Source organism: Pinus tabuliformis, chromosome 8 (assembly GCF_031772625.1).
Source record: "Pinus tabuliformis cultivar Carrire ecotype Pingquan chromosome 8, CPIR1, whole genome shotgun sequence".
Lineage (NCBI taxonomy): Eukaryota > Viridiplantae > Streptophyta > Pinopsida > Pinales > Pinaceae > Pinus > Pinus tabuliformis.
In genome coordinates, this window is record NC_142294.1 from 676,548,937 (window position 1) to 676,566,203 (window position 17,267).

Below are 17,267 nucleotides of genomic sequence, written 5' to 3' on the forward strand. Positions count from 1 at the left end.
TAGACTATAAAAGTTAAAATTTCATTTGAGTTCCCTTTACATCATGCAATCAAGTTGTAATATATAAAACTCTTTAGTGTACATCATTGTATTGCACAGAACACGGACAATTCCATCAAAATTATAGCTTCACAATATTTCAATGAATTTTCACCAAACATATTAAAAAAATTAAAATATTTTTATTGTCCCTTTAAAACAATTGCTTATTTATCTTCCTAACAAAACCCTTTATGTCATTCTTGTTTTACGACTAGGGTTATATTTTTAACCAAGTATTACTGCAACTCAACCATTTTAAAATTTATGTGTAGGCCTTCTGATCTCTTTTAACTCATTCTTATAATTCTATCGAAATTGTGTTGAATTCTTCTAATAATTTCAATTGAAAGTATTTTGACATCACAATTGCTAATTTGCATACTACTGCACTCAAAGTAATTTGCTTCGACAAACAAATTGTTTGATCCATTATAAAGACAATTCCTTCTCTAGGAGGAAGAAATAGAACAGTTTGCATGCCATCGAGGACCAATCTCTTTAGTTCACCCTAGCCACCCGTAAATCAAAGATGGTATGATATGGAACAAACATTTAAAATCCGAGAAATGAAAAAATTCTACTACTTACGTCAGCGACTTTTTACTGTGGGGAATTTTTTAGTAGTTACTTTGTTCCCGGCGTGTCAGTGATCAAAACAGTTTCACTGGTCTGCACAGGATATTAAGAACATGCAACAATTTCCAGATTTGATGTTGCTACAGGATTTGAAATGGGATTTTTGTTTGTAGATTGTAAATTATCCAAGGCATCCATTTCTACATGTGATGCTTCATATTGTGAGTAGTAACATCCTGCTGAGATTTCTGCAGTTTCAATGTCTTCTGTATTATCGTCTCTTTGAAGAAAATACAATGAGGAAGATCCATGGCTTGCAGTTGTTGACCCCCTTTGAAATCCAGAATATGAATTTCTCCGTATTTTCTGGTTTTTCTTGGCATTTTGTTGCCATCTCTTCAATGAATCCGCTATCTGTTGGGTATTTTTGATGGAGAAAATACGAAAAACCAACAAACTAACCACCACAGAGACAATGCTCTGTTTACTCTGTCCAGGATCTTTTGCAGAGAACCTCTTTTAAAAAAAAATTAACTCAGAACACAGTCCATTACATCGTATAAAACATATCTATTGATTTAAAAAACTGTTACAAACTTCATCCTTTGCACAGAGAGGGATTCACTGGGAGACCTCTGTCTCTCTCACTGGTTACTCCACTGCTGTGGAAATTTACACAGTCATCTGATTTACAATGGGGGAAAAAACAACATTACATCCCCTATTTTAATGCTCTATGTTCTTCAATGGCCAAGTCAAAACATTACAGCCCTCTCTCTAATATCTCGCACTGCTGTGAGTTCAAATACAACTCCATGAACAAAAAAAAATGTGCACGGGCTCAACACCATTACTATGCCTCTGTTCTGTATGCAATACCGTGCGCAGCCTCAATGCACACCATACATCACAATACAAAAAAACTTCTCTGCGTGTGCAGGCACCATATACACCACGCCAACATTATCAACTACAGGACGCAGGCATGCATTTACAACATACATAAAAACATATAAAAATGGGACGTGCGCCCATCACCATATTAAACATATGCCCATGACCATAATAAAGACCGCCACCCAATTCTACGTAGGCACATTAAAAACCATTAAATTCATCACGTACAACGGTCAACGCAAAAAAACTTTCAATCCACGCAAAAATCGTTTTGATGCGGGCGGAGGGCAACTTCGGAAATCAACGGCTGAGATCGGGCGCCCTGATCACTTGGCTGATCCAACGAGGTTCGCACACCAACCTCGGGCAAAACAAACGGACTTTAGCGTCCGGGGAAAGCTGTTTTGGCTGCTGTACAGGGGACGCGTGGCGCCATTTGATTGTGTCGGGGCCCCTGCTACGGATACCGCCTTCTGCGAATGGTGGTGCGGGGAGACCGGGGTGGTTTCGTTCAAAAACTGCCGTGCAGTTGGAATTAATATTCCAACACTCCCCTTTAATTTCAATTGCTGGGCATTAGGATATACCCAAACACTTCCTCACATAGAGGGATTCCTCAGTACTGCTGTTACAAAAATATCATCCTCACATAGAGGGATTCACCAACTGCTTCTGATGCAGTTCACAAACAATCAAAGTTGTCTTCCTCTTAATAGAGGGATTCACCTGAAACTGAGCTTAAGAGCACCTTCCTCATGACAGAGGGATTCACCATTACAATGTGCTAAAGAGCACCTTCCTCATGACAGAGGGATTCACTTCTTATAAAAAAACATCTTCCTCTTAACAGAGGGATTTACCAAACAATGCTAAAGAGCATCTTCCTCTCAACAGAGGGATTTACCAAATGACTGCTTCAAATGCAGTTCCAAAACAAACAACCATTGCACTCCTGTGTGTGCAAACTCATTACAATGTTCTTTTATGCTAATGCATATTCTCTGTTGCATTGTTGTGCCATCTTCTTTACTGTGTCTATCCCACACTGCTGTGTCTACACTTGCACTACTTCTGCACTTTTCAAAGACAAAATACTCTGCCTTTTCTGGAACAATTACACTGTCCCAATTTACAAATTTACACTGTTGTGTGTAAACATTTCTTACACTCACTGCTGTTGCATATATTGCATTTCAATTCAATGAACAACAAATTCATTACATTTACCTTTACTGCTATAAGGAAAATTTCTTTTGCATGTGCTGCTGTTCAAAACTTCTTGCTGCTGCATTTTTTTTATTTGCATTGTTGTGTGCTTCTCCTTCTTGCCATCATGCTGTTGTCCATAACTTCTTGCTGCTGCATTGCCTCTGCAATTTGCACTGTCGCTGCCTTTTGTTTCATCATACTGCTGTGCCCATACTCTTGGCACTTCATTCTCCACACAAAAATAACACAGGCTGCTGCCTTTTCTTATGCACCCTTGCTTCACACAATCTTAGACTTCATTTTTTTTACACAATGCACTACTGTGCAATTCCTTTGGCTTTCTGCTGCCACACACATTCTTATACATCCAGTGTGCATTAAAAATTTGTTGTCCCTATTTTTCTTTAGGCATTTCTGTGCATGTTGCATTGCATACAAAAAAAATATTACATTTTTCACTGCTGTGTGAAAAATTTCATTGCATTCTCAGCCACTGGGCATTTATGCTCTGCTGCATTTTGCCTTCTTCTCATTTTCTTCTCACTGCTTTGCATTTTCATTCCCAATACAAAACATTTCCATCTGCTGTGCATTACACTCACTCTGCTGTGAGTATGTTCTCTCACATTACATAGAAGGAAACTACCTTCCATTGCTATGCATTTCAATGCATGTGCTCCATAAAAAAAAAAATTTAAAACTGTTGTTCATTCTAATCCATGTGCTCCAAAAAAAATTTCCAAACTGCTATTTTGTATTTTCTCTTCCCACTGCTATGAGGGTTTCCATGCTTTGCATTTTTCTCTTATCTCGCTGCTGCTCTTTACATTTCAGCGTTGCCATCTTTTCTTATTTATGCATTTCTGTGCATATTGCATAAAAACAAAACAAAAACATTGATGATTTCATCACTGCTGCATATTACCTTTCAGAGGGATTAACAAAGATTTCATTTGCAACTGCTACGCTGCAATACATCCTCCATCAACAAATGACTTTTAATACAGTTCAGCAAACAAAAAAAAAATTCAAGCTCCCCTTTAGTGTATGCTTGTCTTCTTTTGGCAGACTCTTCTCAAAATAAATTTAGATCCACTGGGGAGTTAAGGGGTTTTCAGGTTGCCTTTCCTTCCTTCTCCATACTTGTGTAACTTTCTTCTTTTGCATGGGTCTAGCTTGCATAGGAGCCCATGTTAAGTTACAATCTCGTGCCATATGCCCAATGTTACGACACTTGAAACATTCAACATTGTTCATGAATAAAATTTCATGATTTCCTCTAAAATTGTTTATAGGAGGTTGTCGAAGACCACAACATCTATCTTTATGAAAGGCTCTACAGTCTTTTTCCATATGACCAAAGTTTGAGCAAGCATAACAATAACCATAAAATGAACTTTGGTACCTGGGAGATGGAGGTTTTCTTGATGTACTTCTGAAGCCTTGCTGCCTTGAGATCCTTTGATGATCACCATTGCCCTTGCCTTTTTGCCATCAGCTAGATTTCTTCTTGGAGCTGGTTTTCTGCTTGGAGCAAAATTTCTTCTATTGCAGCCTTCATTTTTCTCCTTGCCTTTGCTGGAACTAGGAGCTTCACACCTTATTTTTGGCTTCTTCACATCTCCTTTGCTTAAAGCATCCTCATCCTTGTTTGAGGGTTCACCTACATACCCAAGTCCTGATTTATCAAATGGAGATCTGTGATATCTGAGCATGTCATCCAAAGCTTCAGAGCTCTTCATGATCTTGTTCATCCCTTCAACCTTCTTCCTGAGGAGGACAATCTCTTCTTCTAACTTTTCACACTCATTATTTTTCTCTGCTAGTTGTCCCTCAGTTTCTTCCTCGCTACAAGTAGCTTCAGCTGCTGCTACTTTAAAGGAGATAATATCAGTCTTCATTTTGGAGATTTCTTCATCTTTTGCTTGACTGCTCTTCATTTTCTTCTCAGCTCCTTATGCCTGCTTCTTGGCTTCATGTAGTTCGGACTTAAGGGAGGAGACCTATACCTTGTACTGTCCAATCTCTTCCACAAGCTTATTCACTCTCTTGTGTCTTTGTTCAAGTTGACTTGACAAGGCATCTTCCTGCTTCTTTGCTTTGTTCAGCTGATTTGTCATGGATATGACTTCTTCATGATGTTTCCTCTTGCATTGGTCAAGCTCCTTCTTAAGCTTGGCAAGCTCTTCATCCCTTTCTCTTACCTGAAGTTTGATGAGGTCAAGCTTTTCATTCTCAGCTTCTATGATGGGTTCATAAGTTTCTTCTTGACTCATTGTCATGGTCAGTGCTCCGTTTGCATGAAGGTCATGCAGTCTGTCCCATATATCCTTTGCTGATGTATATTTTCCTAGATTCCTCTTCACAGAATCAGGGAGTCCATTCAAGATAGTCTTTGTTGCTTGTGCATCATACTCCATGGATTCTTTATCCTTCTTGCTGTCATCAATCACTGACTCCCAGACTTCAATCCCCTCAGACATTAGGAAAACCCTCATCTTTATTTCCCATACATCAAAGTTTCCATCAAACTTTGGGGTTTCAAATAAAATGTATTCAAATAGATTGCCTTCTATTTTAGTAGAGGAGGGAGACACATTTTTAGCAGGCTTGGAGGCTTTCTTCTTTGACCTTGCCATTCTTATCTAGACTTTAAATACTTGACTGTGTTTTCTTTAATCACTGACTGTTTCTCTTAACAGTACCAGAAAGGAAAGCTTTGAAAAATACCTTAACTCTTTTGGCTGAGTCTTCACACTGCTGGAGAAGTTTGACTGCTGCAACCACACCTTCCTTCAGCTTCTTTGAGTCTTCAAAGAGCCTGGACTAGCTCTGATACCACTGTTGGGTATTTTTGATGGGGAAAATACCAAAAACCAACAAAATAACCACCACAGAGACAATGCTCTGTTTACTCTATCCAGGATCTTTTGCAGAGAACCTATTTTAAAAAAAATTAACTCAGAACACAGTCCATTACACAGTATAAAACATATCTATTGATTTAAAAAAACTGTTACAAACTTCATCCTTTGCGCAGAGAGGGATTCACTGGGAGACCTCTGTCTCTCTCACTGGTTACTCCACTGCTGTGGAAATTTACACAGTCATCTGTTTTACAATGGGGGCAAAAACAACATTACATCCCCTGTTTTAATGCTCTCTGTTCTTCAATGGCCAAGTCAAAACATTACAACCCTCTCTCTAATATCTCGCACTGTTGTGCGTTCAAATACAACTCCATGAACAAAAAAAATGTGCACGGGCTCAACACCATTACTATGCCTCTGTTCTGTATGCAATACCGTGCGCAGCCTCAATGCACACCATACATCACAATACAAAAAAAACTTCTCTGCGTGCCCATATACACCACGCCAACATTGTCAACTACAAGACGCAGGCATGCATTTACAACATATATAAAAACATATAAAAATGGGACGTGCGCCCATCACCATATTAAACATATGCCCATGACCATAATAAAGACCGCCACCCAATTCTACGTAGGCACATTAAAAACCATTAACTTCATCACCTACAACGGTCAACGCAAAAAAACTTTCAATCCACGCAAAAATCGATTTGATGCGGAAGGAGGGCAACTTCGGAAATCAACGGCTGAGATCGGGCGCCCTGATCACTTGGCTGATCCAACGAGGTTCGCACAGCAACCTCAGGCAAAACAAATGGAATTTAGCGTCCGGGGAAAGCTGTTTTGGCTACTGTACAGGGGACGCGTGGCGCCATTTGATTGTGTCGGGGCCCCTGCTACGGATACCTCCTTCTGCGAATGGTGGTGCGGGGAGACCGGGTCGATTTCGTTCAAAAACTGCCGTGGAGTTGGAATTAATATTCCAACACTCCCCTTTAATTTCAACTGCTGGGCATTAGGATATACCCAAACACCTCCTCACATAGAGGGATTCCTCAGTACTGCTGTTACAAAAATATCATCCTCAGATAGAGGGATTCACCAACTGCTTCTGATGCAGTTCACAAAAAATCAAAGTTGTCTTCCTCTTAATAGAGGGATTCACCTGAAACTGAGCTTAAGAGCACCTTCCTCATGACAGAGGGATTCACCATTACAATGTGCTGAAGAGCACCTTCCTCATGACAGAGGGATTCACTTCTTATAAAAAAACATCTTCCTCTTAACAGAGGGATTTACCAAACAATGCTAAAGAGCATCTTCCTCTCAACAGAGGGATTTACCAAATGACTGCTTCAAATGCAGTTCCAAAACAAACAACCATTGCACTGCTGTGTGTGCAAACTCATTACAATGTTCTTTTATGCTGATGCATATTCTCTGTTGCACTGTTGTGCCATCTTCTTTACTGTGTCTATCCCACACTGCTGTGTCTACACTTGCACTGCTTCTGCACTTTTCAAAGACAAAATACTCTGTCTTTTCTGGAACAATTACACTGTCCCAATTTACAAATTTACACTGTTGTGTGTAAACATTTCTTACACTCACTGCTGTTGCATATATTGCATTTCAATTCAATGAACAACAAATTCATTACATTTACCTTTACTGCTGTAAGGAAAATTTCTTTTGCATGTGCTGCTGTTCAAAACTTCTTGCTGCTGCATTTTTTTTATTTGCATTGCTGTGTGCTTCTCCTTCTTGCCATCATGCTGCTGTCCATAACTTCTTGCCGCTGCATTGCCTCTGCAATTTGCACTGTCGCTGCCTGTTGTTTCATCATACTGCTGTGCCCATACTCTTGGCACTTCATTCTCCACACAAAAATAACACAGGCTGCTGCCTTTTCTTATGCACCCTTGCTTCACACAATCTTAGACTTCATTTTTTTTACACAATGCACTACTGTGCAATTCCTTTGGCTTTCTGCTGCCACACACATTCTTATACATCCAGTGTGCATTAAAAATTTGATGTCCCTGTTTTTCTTTAGGCATTTCTGTGCATGTTGCATTGCATACAAAAAAAATATTACATTTTTCACTGTTGTATGAAAAATTTCATTGCATTCTCAGCCACTGGGCATTTATGCTCTGCTGCATTTTGCCTTCTTCTCATTTTCTTCTCACTGCTTTGCATTTTCATTCCCAATATAAAACATTTCCATCTGCTGTGCATTACACTCACTCTGCTGTGAGTATGTTCTCTCACATTACATAGAAGGAAACTACCTTCCATTGCTATGCATTTCAATGCATGTGCTCCATAAAAAAAATAATTTAAAAATGTTGTTCATTCTAATCCATGTGCTCCAAAAAAAAATTCCAAACTGTTGTTTTGTATTTTGTCTTCCCACTGCTGTGAGCGTTTCCATGCTTTGCATTTTTCTCTTATCTCGCTGCTGCTCTTTACATTTCAGCGTTGCCATCTTTTCTTCTTTATGCATTTCTGTGCATATTGCATAAAAACAAAACAAAAACATTGCTGATTTCATCACTGCTGCATATTACCTTTCAAAGGGATTAACAAAGATTTCATTTGCAACTGTTGCACTGCAATACATCCTCCATCAACAAATGACTGTTAATACAGTTCAGCAAACAAAAAAAAAATTCAAGCTCCCCTTTAGTGTATGCTTGTCTTCTTTTGGCAGACTCTTCTCAAAATAAATTTAGATCCATTGGGGAGTTAAGAGGTTTTCAGGTTGCCTTTCCTTTCTTCTCCATACTTGTGTAACTTTCTTCTTTTGCATGAGTCTAGCTTGCATAGGAGCCCATGTTAAGTTACAATCTCGTGCCATATGCCCAATGTTATGACACTTGAAACATTCAACATTGTTCATGAATAACATTTCATGATTTCCTCTAAAATTGTTTCTAGGAGGTTGTCGAAGACCACAACATCTATCTTTATGAAAGGCTCTACAGTCTTTTTCCATATGACCAAAGTTTGAGCAAGCATAACAATAACCATAAAATGAACTTTGGTACCTGGGAGATGGAGGTTTTCTTGATGTACTTCTGAAGCCTTGCTGCCTTGAGATCCTTTGATGATCACCATTGCCTCTTGCCTTTTTTCCATCAGCTACATTTCTTCTTGGAGCTGGTTTTCTGCTTGGAGCAGAATTTCTTCTATTGCAGCCTTCATTTTTCTCCTTGCCTTTGCTGGAACTAGGAGCTTCACACCTTCTTTCTGGCTTCTTCACATCTCCTTTGCTTAAAGCATCCTCATCCTTGTTTGAGGGTTCACCTACATACCCAAGTCCTGATTTATCAAATGGAGATCTGTGATAGCTGAGCATGTCATCCAAAGCTTGAGAGCTCTTCATGATCTTGTTCATCCCTTCAACCTTCTTCCTGAGGAGGACAATCTCTTCTTCTAACTTTTCACACTCATTATTTTTCTTTGCTAGTTGTCCCTCAGTTTCTTCCTTGCTACAAGTAGCTTCAGCTGCTGCTACTTTAAAGGAGATAATATTAGTCTTCATTTTGGAGATTTCTTCATCTTTTGCTTGACTGCTCTTCATTTTCTTCTCAGCTCCTTGTGCCTGCTTCTTGGCTTCTTGTAGTTCGGACTTAAGGGAGGAGACCTCTACCTTGTACTGTCCAATCTCTTCCACAAGCTTATTCACTCTCTTGTGTCTTTGTTCAAGTTGACTTGACAAGGCATCTTCCTGCTTCTTTGCTTTGTTCAGCCGATTTGTCATGGATATGACTTCTTCATGATGTTTCCTCTTGCATTGGTCAAGCTCCTTCTTAAGCTTGGCAAGCTCTTCATCCCTTTCTCTTACCTGAAGCTTGATGAGGTCAAGCTTTTCATTCTCAGCGTCTATGATGGGTTCATAAGTTTCTTCTTGACTCATTGTCATGGTCAGTGCTCCCTTTGCATGAAGGTCATGCAGTCTGTCCCATATATCCTTTGCTGATGTATATTTTCCTAGATTCCTCTTCACAGAATCAGGGAGTCCATTCAAGATAGTCTTTGTTGCTTGTGCATCATACTCCATGGATTCTTTATCCTTCTTGCTGTCATCAATCACTGACTCCCAGACTTCAATCCCCTCAGACATTAGGAAAACCCTCATCTTTATTTCCCATACATCAAAGTTTCCATCAAACTTTGGGGTTTCAAATAAAATGTATTCAAATAGATTGCCTTCTATTTTAGTAGAGGAGGGAGACACATTTTTAGCAGGCTTGGAGGCTTTCTTCTTTGACCTTGCCATTCTTATCTAGACTTTAAATACTTGACTGTGTTTTCTTTAATCACTGACTATTTCTCTTAACAGTAACAGAAAGGAAAGCTTTGAAAAATACCTTAACTCTTTTGGCTGAGTCTTCACACTGCTGGAGAAGTTTGACTGCTGCAACCACACCTTCCTTCAGCTTCTTTGAGTCTTCAAAGAGCCTGGACTAGCTCTGATACCACTGTTGGGTATTTTTGATGGGGAAAATACCAAAAACCAACAAACTAACCACCACAGAGACAATGCTCTGTTTACTCTATCCAGGATCTTTTGCAAAGAACCTCTTTTAAAAAAAAATTAACTCAGAACACAGTCCATTACACAGTATAAAACATATCTATTGATTTAAAAAAACTGTTACAAACTTCATCCTCTGCGCAGAGAGGGATTCACTGGGAGACCTCTGTCTCTCTCACTGGTTACTCCACTGCTGTGGAAATTTACACAGTCATCTGTTTTACAATGGGGGCAAAAACAACATTACATCCCCTATTTTAATGCTCTCTGTTCTTCAATGGCCAAGTCAAAACATTACAGCCCTCTCTCTAATATCTCGCACTGTTGTGCGTTCAAATACAACTCCATGAACAAAAAAAATGTGCACGGGCTCAACACCATTACTATGCCTCTGTTTTGTATGCAATACCGTGCGCAGCCTCAATGCACACCATACATCACAATACAAAAAAAACTTCTCTGCGTGCGCAGGCACCATATACACCACGCCAACATTATCAACTACAGGACGCAGGCATGCATTTACAACATACATAAAAACATACAAAAATGGGACGTGCGCCCATCACCATATTAAACATATGCCCATGACCATAATAAAGACCGCCACCCAATTCTACGTAGGCACATTAAAAACCATTAACTTCATCACCTACAACGGTCAATGCAAAAAAACTTTCAATCCACGCAAAAATCGATTTGATGCGGGCGGAGGGCAACTTCGGAAATCAACGGCTGAGATCGGGCGCCCTGATCACTTGGCTGATCCAACGAGGTTCGCACACCAACCTCGGGCAAAACAAAAGGACTTTAGCGTCCGGGGAAAGCTGTTTTGGCTGCTGTACAGGGGACGCGTGGCGCCATTTGATTGTGTCGGGGCCCCTGCTACGGATACCGCCTTCTGCGAATGGTGGTGCGGGGAGACCGGGGCGGTTTCGTTCGAAAACTGCCGTGCAGTTGGAATTAATATTCCAACACTATCTGTTGTTGAGATTTGGCATTCTTCATGTGAGACCCCATCTACATAGTTCATCCAATCAGTTTTGACAAAACAATTCTCTGTACTTCCGGTTTAATAATAGCATCATTAATTTCACCAAAAAGAACTATGCGAAAGCTTAATTTAAATTTCGGTGTATATAAAGTAAAAAATATTACACCAAAAGTAACTACGTTTCAAGGTATCTATTGTCTCCCCAATTAAGCTAGGGTGACAACAGAGTGATCATAATTGCTGTCTATTGCAAAATCTTACTGAATAATCCAAAAAAATAAGTACTCTAGGCACGAAATTTAGCATAAAAAGTGATATGAATTATTTAGATATATTTTTTGGAGAAAGAAAGAAAGTATTACAGCGGTAGAATATATTTCAGTAATATCAGTGGGCCATTAGGTATAGTTTTTAGCATGTTTCAGTTTCAATTTGTATTCTGGAACAGCTAAATTTGACATTATTTTAAATTCAGGATGGAAAAACTTGCCTGTGTCACAAGTGCATAAAGTGGCAGGGTGACATAACTACATACCAACTGCACAACAACCCTGAACATAAAACACAATTCAAAATATGACTGACATCAATTCAAAATAGTCATAGCACTATGCCAAATCAACATGAAAACAGGATTTGATCATGTGCTCTTAAGTAATAGTCCACGGACTTACCCAATGACGATTCTGATTATGATGCCATAAAAGCTCTCGTGGAAACAAGATCCAAAGCCAAACTGCCACTGCAATCATAAAGTGTGCTGATTGATGCCATTGTAAACGTAATGATGCTAGCATAATGCTTACCCATATCCACAATAAGAAAGCAAGCTGAAAAGCGTCCTGCAATAACCATCAAGTCATCGTTAATATAATGAATACTCATTCTACCAGTTTCCAGAAGTACAAATTGACAATGAAAAACCGCTTGATACCTGAAACAAAGTGAAATGGATCAAGGAAAGGACAAGTTGAGGGCGATCGAACCAAAACAACTTATTCGTTGGCTGCACTATTGGAGTTCCTTTGACTACAATTTGACTTCCTTCAATTTCTGAAGCCATATCTGATATAATAAGTTGCAGCTTCATTCCAACGATCAAAACTATCTGCAGAATGAATCATGTAAATGCTATAAGTCTCAAGAAGTCAACCAGACAACTTTCCAAGATATTTCAGATTAGTTTAAGATTTTCACACACTTACAATCAAGGGAACAAAAGAGAGCCATAAGTATGCATGCCACTCTGCTCACACATAACACATTCCATCAAACCAGAAACGTTAGGGGCAGAAACAAAATGAAACTTTGGGAAGAGATCAAGTTGTGAAGGCTTACTATGTACATTGATAAGCAAAAAGATCATAACAACAACCCACATAGGACCGCTGCAGATAATGCAATAAACAAAGTGTATTAGGTAAAAAAGCGATGTTTGGTTGGGAACGACAACCACGAGAGAAAAAACCACATTATCGTGGGGAATACCAGAGGTTTTCTGCAGACCAACCTGATTCCAATAACCCTCTTGAAGTCATTAGCCATTGACCTCTTGATATATTTACGAAAGTCAAATTTGTCCTTGTCTAACAAATGAGCCTGTGTACAGTTCAACCAAAGAAAATTTGCAAGCCTTAATCAGATGAATGAAATTGGTGCTCACATAACCAAGATGAGTTACAAAAAGAATATTTGAAGATATCCAGGCATACAATAATGAAGCCGTGGCGCAAGGTCTGGTAATCAACTTTCCTTATTGACCGAAAGAATTGTCTAAAGAAGCAAATCTGCAAATCCAAGAAAAGTCAAATACTAAACCGGAAATAAATATCCATCAGATTGCATCCAAAAGGGAAACTAAGTTATATTCCTGTAAGATCTGGTCATCAATTACCACCCATTTAAGAATTGGTGTTCTGCTCCAGAAATTCTTATGACGCTTTACAAATGGAGTTTCATGGGCAAATCTGAACCTTGCAGGATCTGCTTGCACCAAAAAGCAAACAGGTAGCTGCTTGCAATTAGAAACAATTTTCTTAACACTGTTCAAAACGTTTCCCAATTCCCAATTATTCTTGATGTGCGCTCTAATATTTCAACCCTAAATCATTTTCCAGAATGCCCCAGTTAAGATTTGTAAATTACTCAAACTACTCAACCTGGTTTGAGTAATCACTTTTCAACATAGCATACGTAAGGAAGATTGGAAACAACTTACCATGTGAAAACTGATAATCCAATGTTTCTATCTCCCTCTCCCATGCTTTCCAACGCCTCATCTAGAGACGAGAACGACTTGAATGTTTCAGCAAAACATGATTCGAGTACATGAAGATACCCAAGCCATAATTGAAACTGAATCATATTGGAGAAAATCGTAACTTAATTTTGCTCTTGCTAGGGCGATTGTTAGGATACTAAATAACACATGGAGAACCGCCAATGTAAAGATTAAGATGTGGAGCTGGGTCATACCGATTAGGGAGACCAGAGGATACTTACCCTTGAATTAAGAGGGCAAGGAAAAATTTATCAATGTAACATAAATATCTGGAATTCATATCAAATGGACAACACGATCCCTAATTGCAGCGTTTACCTGTTTGGAACAATTATCGCTACCACTAGAACCTGAGACATTCTTCTCACAGGGAAGCATCGTATAGGCTATTTGTTCTGGTACACAAATCTTAGAAATGGGACTCTGTCCAGCTGTCAGTAGAAGCGAGATGATGCCCATAAGCATCAGTTCTGTCGTACAAAAATGTAAATTTCAGATGCATAATGTCAGCCAATGTGCCGAGATGGAATCTCATGAACAAATTCTGGGAAAATGGTAAAAGATAAACTTGCTACATCTTTTTGTTTACATTAAATTCCACATTGTAATGCTCTGCGAGCCGCAGTACAATCAATACAGTTTAATCTGAGACTTATTTTATGAACCCAACGTATTACATGAAGCTTAGACTTGACCAATCTACCCTCAATATCCAGATAACCCACAACAAGCCTACCTGCTTTCAGCTTTTCAAGTGCTTCATATAGGGCATTCTTGTGTCTTCTGTATAGCCACCGAAATTTTATTCACAGAAAACTTTGTTATTGCAGAACATAATTTCAATTCAAAACTTGAAGTCCTGCCAGAATACCAAATCCAAAATCAAGGTAGGATAATGAATTGAAGAGTGTGGTGGAAAAAACTTACAGTTCCAACACGATGAATAGTGTGCTCAATAATTAAGGAGATGAGCACAAAGGCAGAACAAACAACGACTACTGCCCAAGTAGGAGTTTGCTCCAGAGGACGTTCATTACTACCACCACCTACTACCATATTCTTCTCCCACTCTTCTCAGAGATTTCTGTGTTTTAAAACGAATCGTTAATGATAGAACTCGAATATCGTCTTCCTAAATACGGAAATCGCCTATGTAATCTCCTATGTCAATATTTTCATTGCATATGAAATTAAATACAAACGGTAGATGGAAGGCAGAATACATGGTCAAGATCGTACGAAATTTGCATCTAGGTTAATCAAAATCGTACGAAACTTGCATCTATTCTAATCACTAAACGACACACGACACACAAGTTGCTTGACATCTATTAAATTTTGGAGGAGCGCTCATCACCACGGACAACGGTATATTAAATTGATCGATAAGTTGACTTGCAAGCACAATAGCCATCACACAACCATTCCAGAATGGAAATGCACACGTGGAATGAAAACGACGTCCACCTCCATCTGAGGTGGAATTGTAACACAAATTATATGAATGAACTCCATTTGAAAAGGAATTTGAAATTTCACACGTAAATTGTCAATAAACATTCTTCTAAGAAATTTCGTTTTGTCCCCCATGGAATGGTGGATGTTAGTGCCTCAAGTTGGCGAGCGATTTAGTGAGTCAAAAAATTTACAACCATAGTTGAAGGCGTTGGGGCGCATCCGAGATGTGTTATGGTCATCCGTATTTAGTGAAAGGCGACTCAGGTTGGAGCATTTGGTTAAAGGCGACTCGGAGGTGGATGTTCGGTTATGTCGTAGGTTAAAGGGGACTCATCGTCGGTTAAAGGCAATGGGCAGAAGCACACGTTGTAGTGGGCACAGTTGGCAAGCGCAGGCAAGTCACCAGGTAGAGGCGCATCGGGCGGCCCAAGTTTGGGGCCTCAGTGGGCGAGCGGCACAGTAGGCGAAGCGCCCAAGTGTGCGACGAGCTAGGCAGGTCGAGTTGCGATGTTGGATGATGGGCAAGTCGTGTGGTAGTGCGACGGGAAAATGTGGCAGACTACACGGCATGGGCATGGGTAAGTCAACGGGCAACATGACCACGCCGAACTGCGACCCACCCAAGCGACACGATGGACATTGATGGAGAAATTACAATGGCAAGTCGACTGCACTCATATAGGAGAGTCGACCCATGAAGGCAAATGAAGGGATGCGTTGGTTTGTATGTAGGGACCACACATTAGTGTATAAATAAGGATGGGCAAGTTGTGGAGAAAGCAAAGAAACACAAGATTTCAAAGCGAGGATGAGCGAGCAAGGGGTTGAGCCATACAAACGGGTTGTAGGACGCAAGACCGGAAGTATTGCTGGCACCAAAGTTTGGGGTTTTGTTGGGCACACGTATCGCAGGTCGGACGAACAAAACTTGGGCGCCTGTCACTGTAAAAGTTTTGCGGGTCACCCAGTCCCAAGGCCGCTGCAGAAGTGGCGCAGTTGGACCGAAAGACCCGAAGTGAGTGTGAAGGGCGCGACAGACAATGGAGTGTTGTTTTGCTATTCGACACACGATGGTGAAGTGGTCGGGTAGTAGGTGGGCGCAGGGGACCTGAGGGGCATTGTGACCCAACCGAAGAGCGTGGGCGCTGTGACATAACGGTGTGGGCAAGTCAACACAGCGAGCTGGGCAGTGCAACACAACAGTTAAGCAGAAGTGTGTAGAACGTTGCACGACAACGGTGTCAATTCAAGTAAGGTGTGTCGGGTTGCATGATAAGATGGCAAGTGTGCAATGTGGGTTTACCGTTTGGCGCAGAGGTGTGCAAGCCGAGATTTTGAAGGTTGCACAACTTCTAAAATTATTTGTACAATTGAATTATAGGATTCATTTATATTGGGAAGACTGAAGTTATATGGGAGTTACCCCTCCCACATATGGTATATGTGTTTATTATTGTTATGTTTTATTTCCCTTGAATATAAAGTGATGAAATATAATTGAATGTTTTTTGATGCATAATAAACACTTGTGATAAAATTGGTTAAATGTTTAAGTAGGCGTAGTTTGAGTACTCGAGTATTGATGAAAAGAAAAAGTACGACGGTGTCACACCCACCTATGCGTGGTTGAAAGACTACCACAAGGGTAGGGGCGTGACAGTTGGTATCATAGCCTGTTTTATAGAAAGTGGGTTTTGGTTGGAGAAGAAGCAAGAATATGACAGGCAGTGGTTGCAATTGGTATTGAAGCTTGGGAACTATGTAGTTTGTCATAGTGTGACATTAGGGAATTCGGCGTGGGCAAGACTATAGGTTAGGGCTGAAGATGAAAGAGGAAGTGTATGGTCTTAACATGTTCTAAGGAAAAGTTTATGGCAGACGACATGGAGGAACCACAAGTTGTAGGTGAGTCAAGCATAAGTCTCGAGACATTTTTCATGAACAATATATTGGATCATTTGGATGAGATAACTTCAAAGATGAGTGCATTAGAAGCCAAGAATGATGAACTTAGAGATAAGTTCACGAAGCAGGAAGATGCTCATGAGAACCTTAAGGTACGCTATGAGTATCTTGAGTGGGATTATGGTAAACTGCAGGTGAAGTCAAGAACTTTTGAGGCTGTGAAGGATCAAGGATTAGAAGAGATCGTGAAGCTATGGAAGAGTCTTGATGAGGCTTTCAATGAGATAGCCATTTTGAAGAAAGCAGTTGGGCAAGGACTAGTCGGAGGAGTTTCCCAAATCAAAGTCAAGGAACTCAACTCATATGATGGGGTAAGGAGTGCAAAGACACTTGGTAATTTCTTATGGGATATGGAGCAACACTTGGAATGCTTGGTACTTACTAATGGGGAGGCCAAGGTGAAGGTAGTTTCTCAATTCCT

The 17,267-nt window shown here is 40.0% G+C and overlaps 1 protein-coding gene across 1 annotated transcript; it reads right to left on the reverse strand.

Annotated features, from left to right (window-relative positions):
* Nucleotides 1-723: 723 nt before the first annotated feature.
* Nucleotides 724-14,479, reverse strand: LOC149237388 (MLO-like protein 6). The gene is made up of 16 exons (XM_089369255.1): nt 14,355-14,479; nt 14,160-14,221; nt 13,742-13,893; nt 13,531-13,645; nt 13,361-13,423; nt 13,037-13,125; nt 12,855-12,929; nt 12,653-12,741; nt 12,481-12,530; nt 12,348-12,388; nt 12,077-12,250; nt 11,949-11,984; nt 11,817-11,884; nt 11,633-11,693; nt 11,127-11,168; nt 724-1,032 (listed from the first exon to the last, which is right to left on the reverse strand). Exons 1-16 carry the CDS (start codon nt 14,477-14,479, stop codon nt 724-726), a joined length of 1,551 nt encoding a protein of 516 aa, XP_089225381.1.
* Between the last annotated feature and the right edge of the window lie 2,788 nt (nt 14,480-17,267).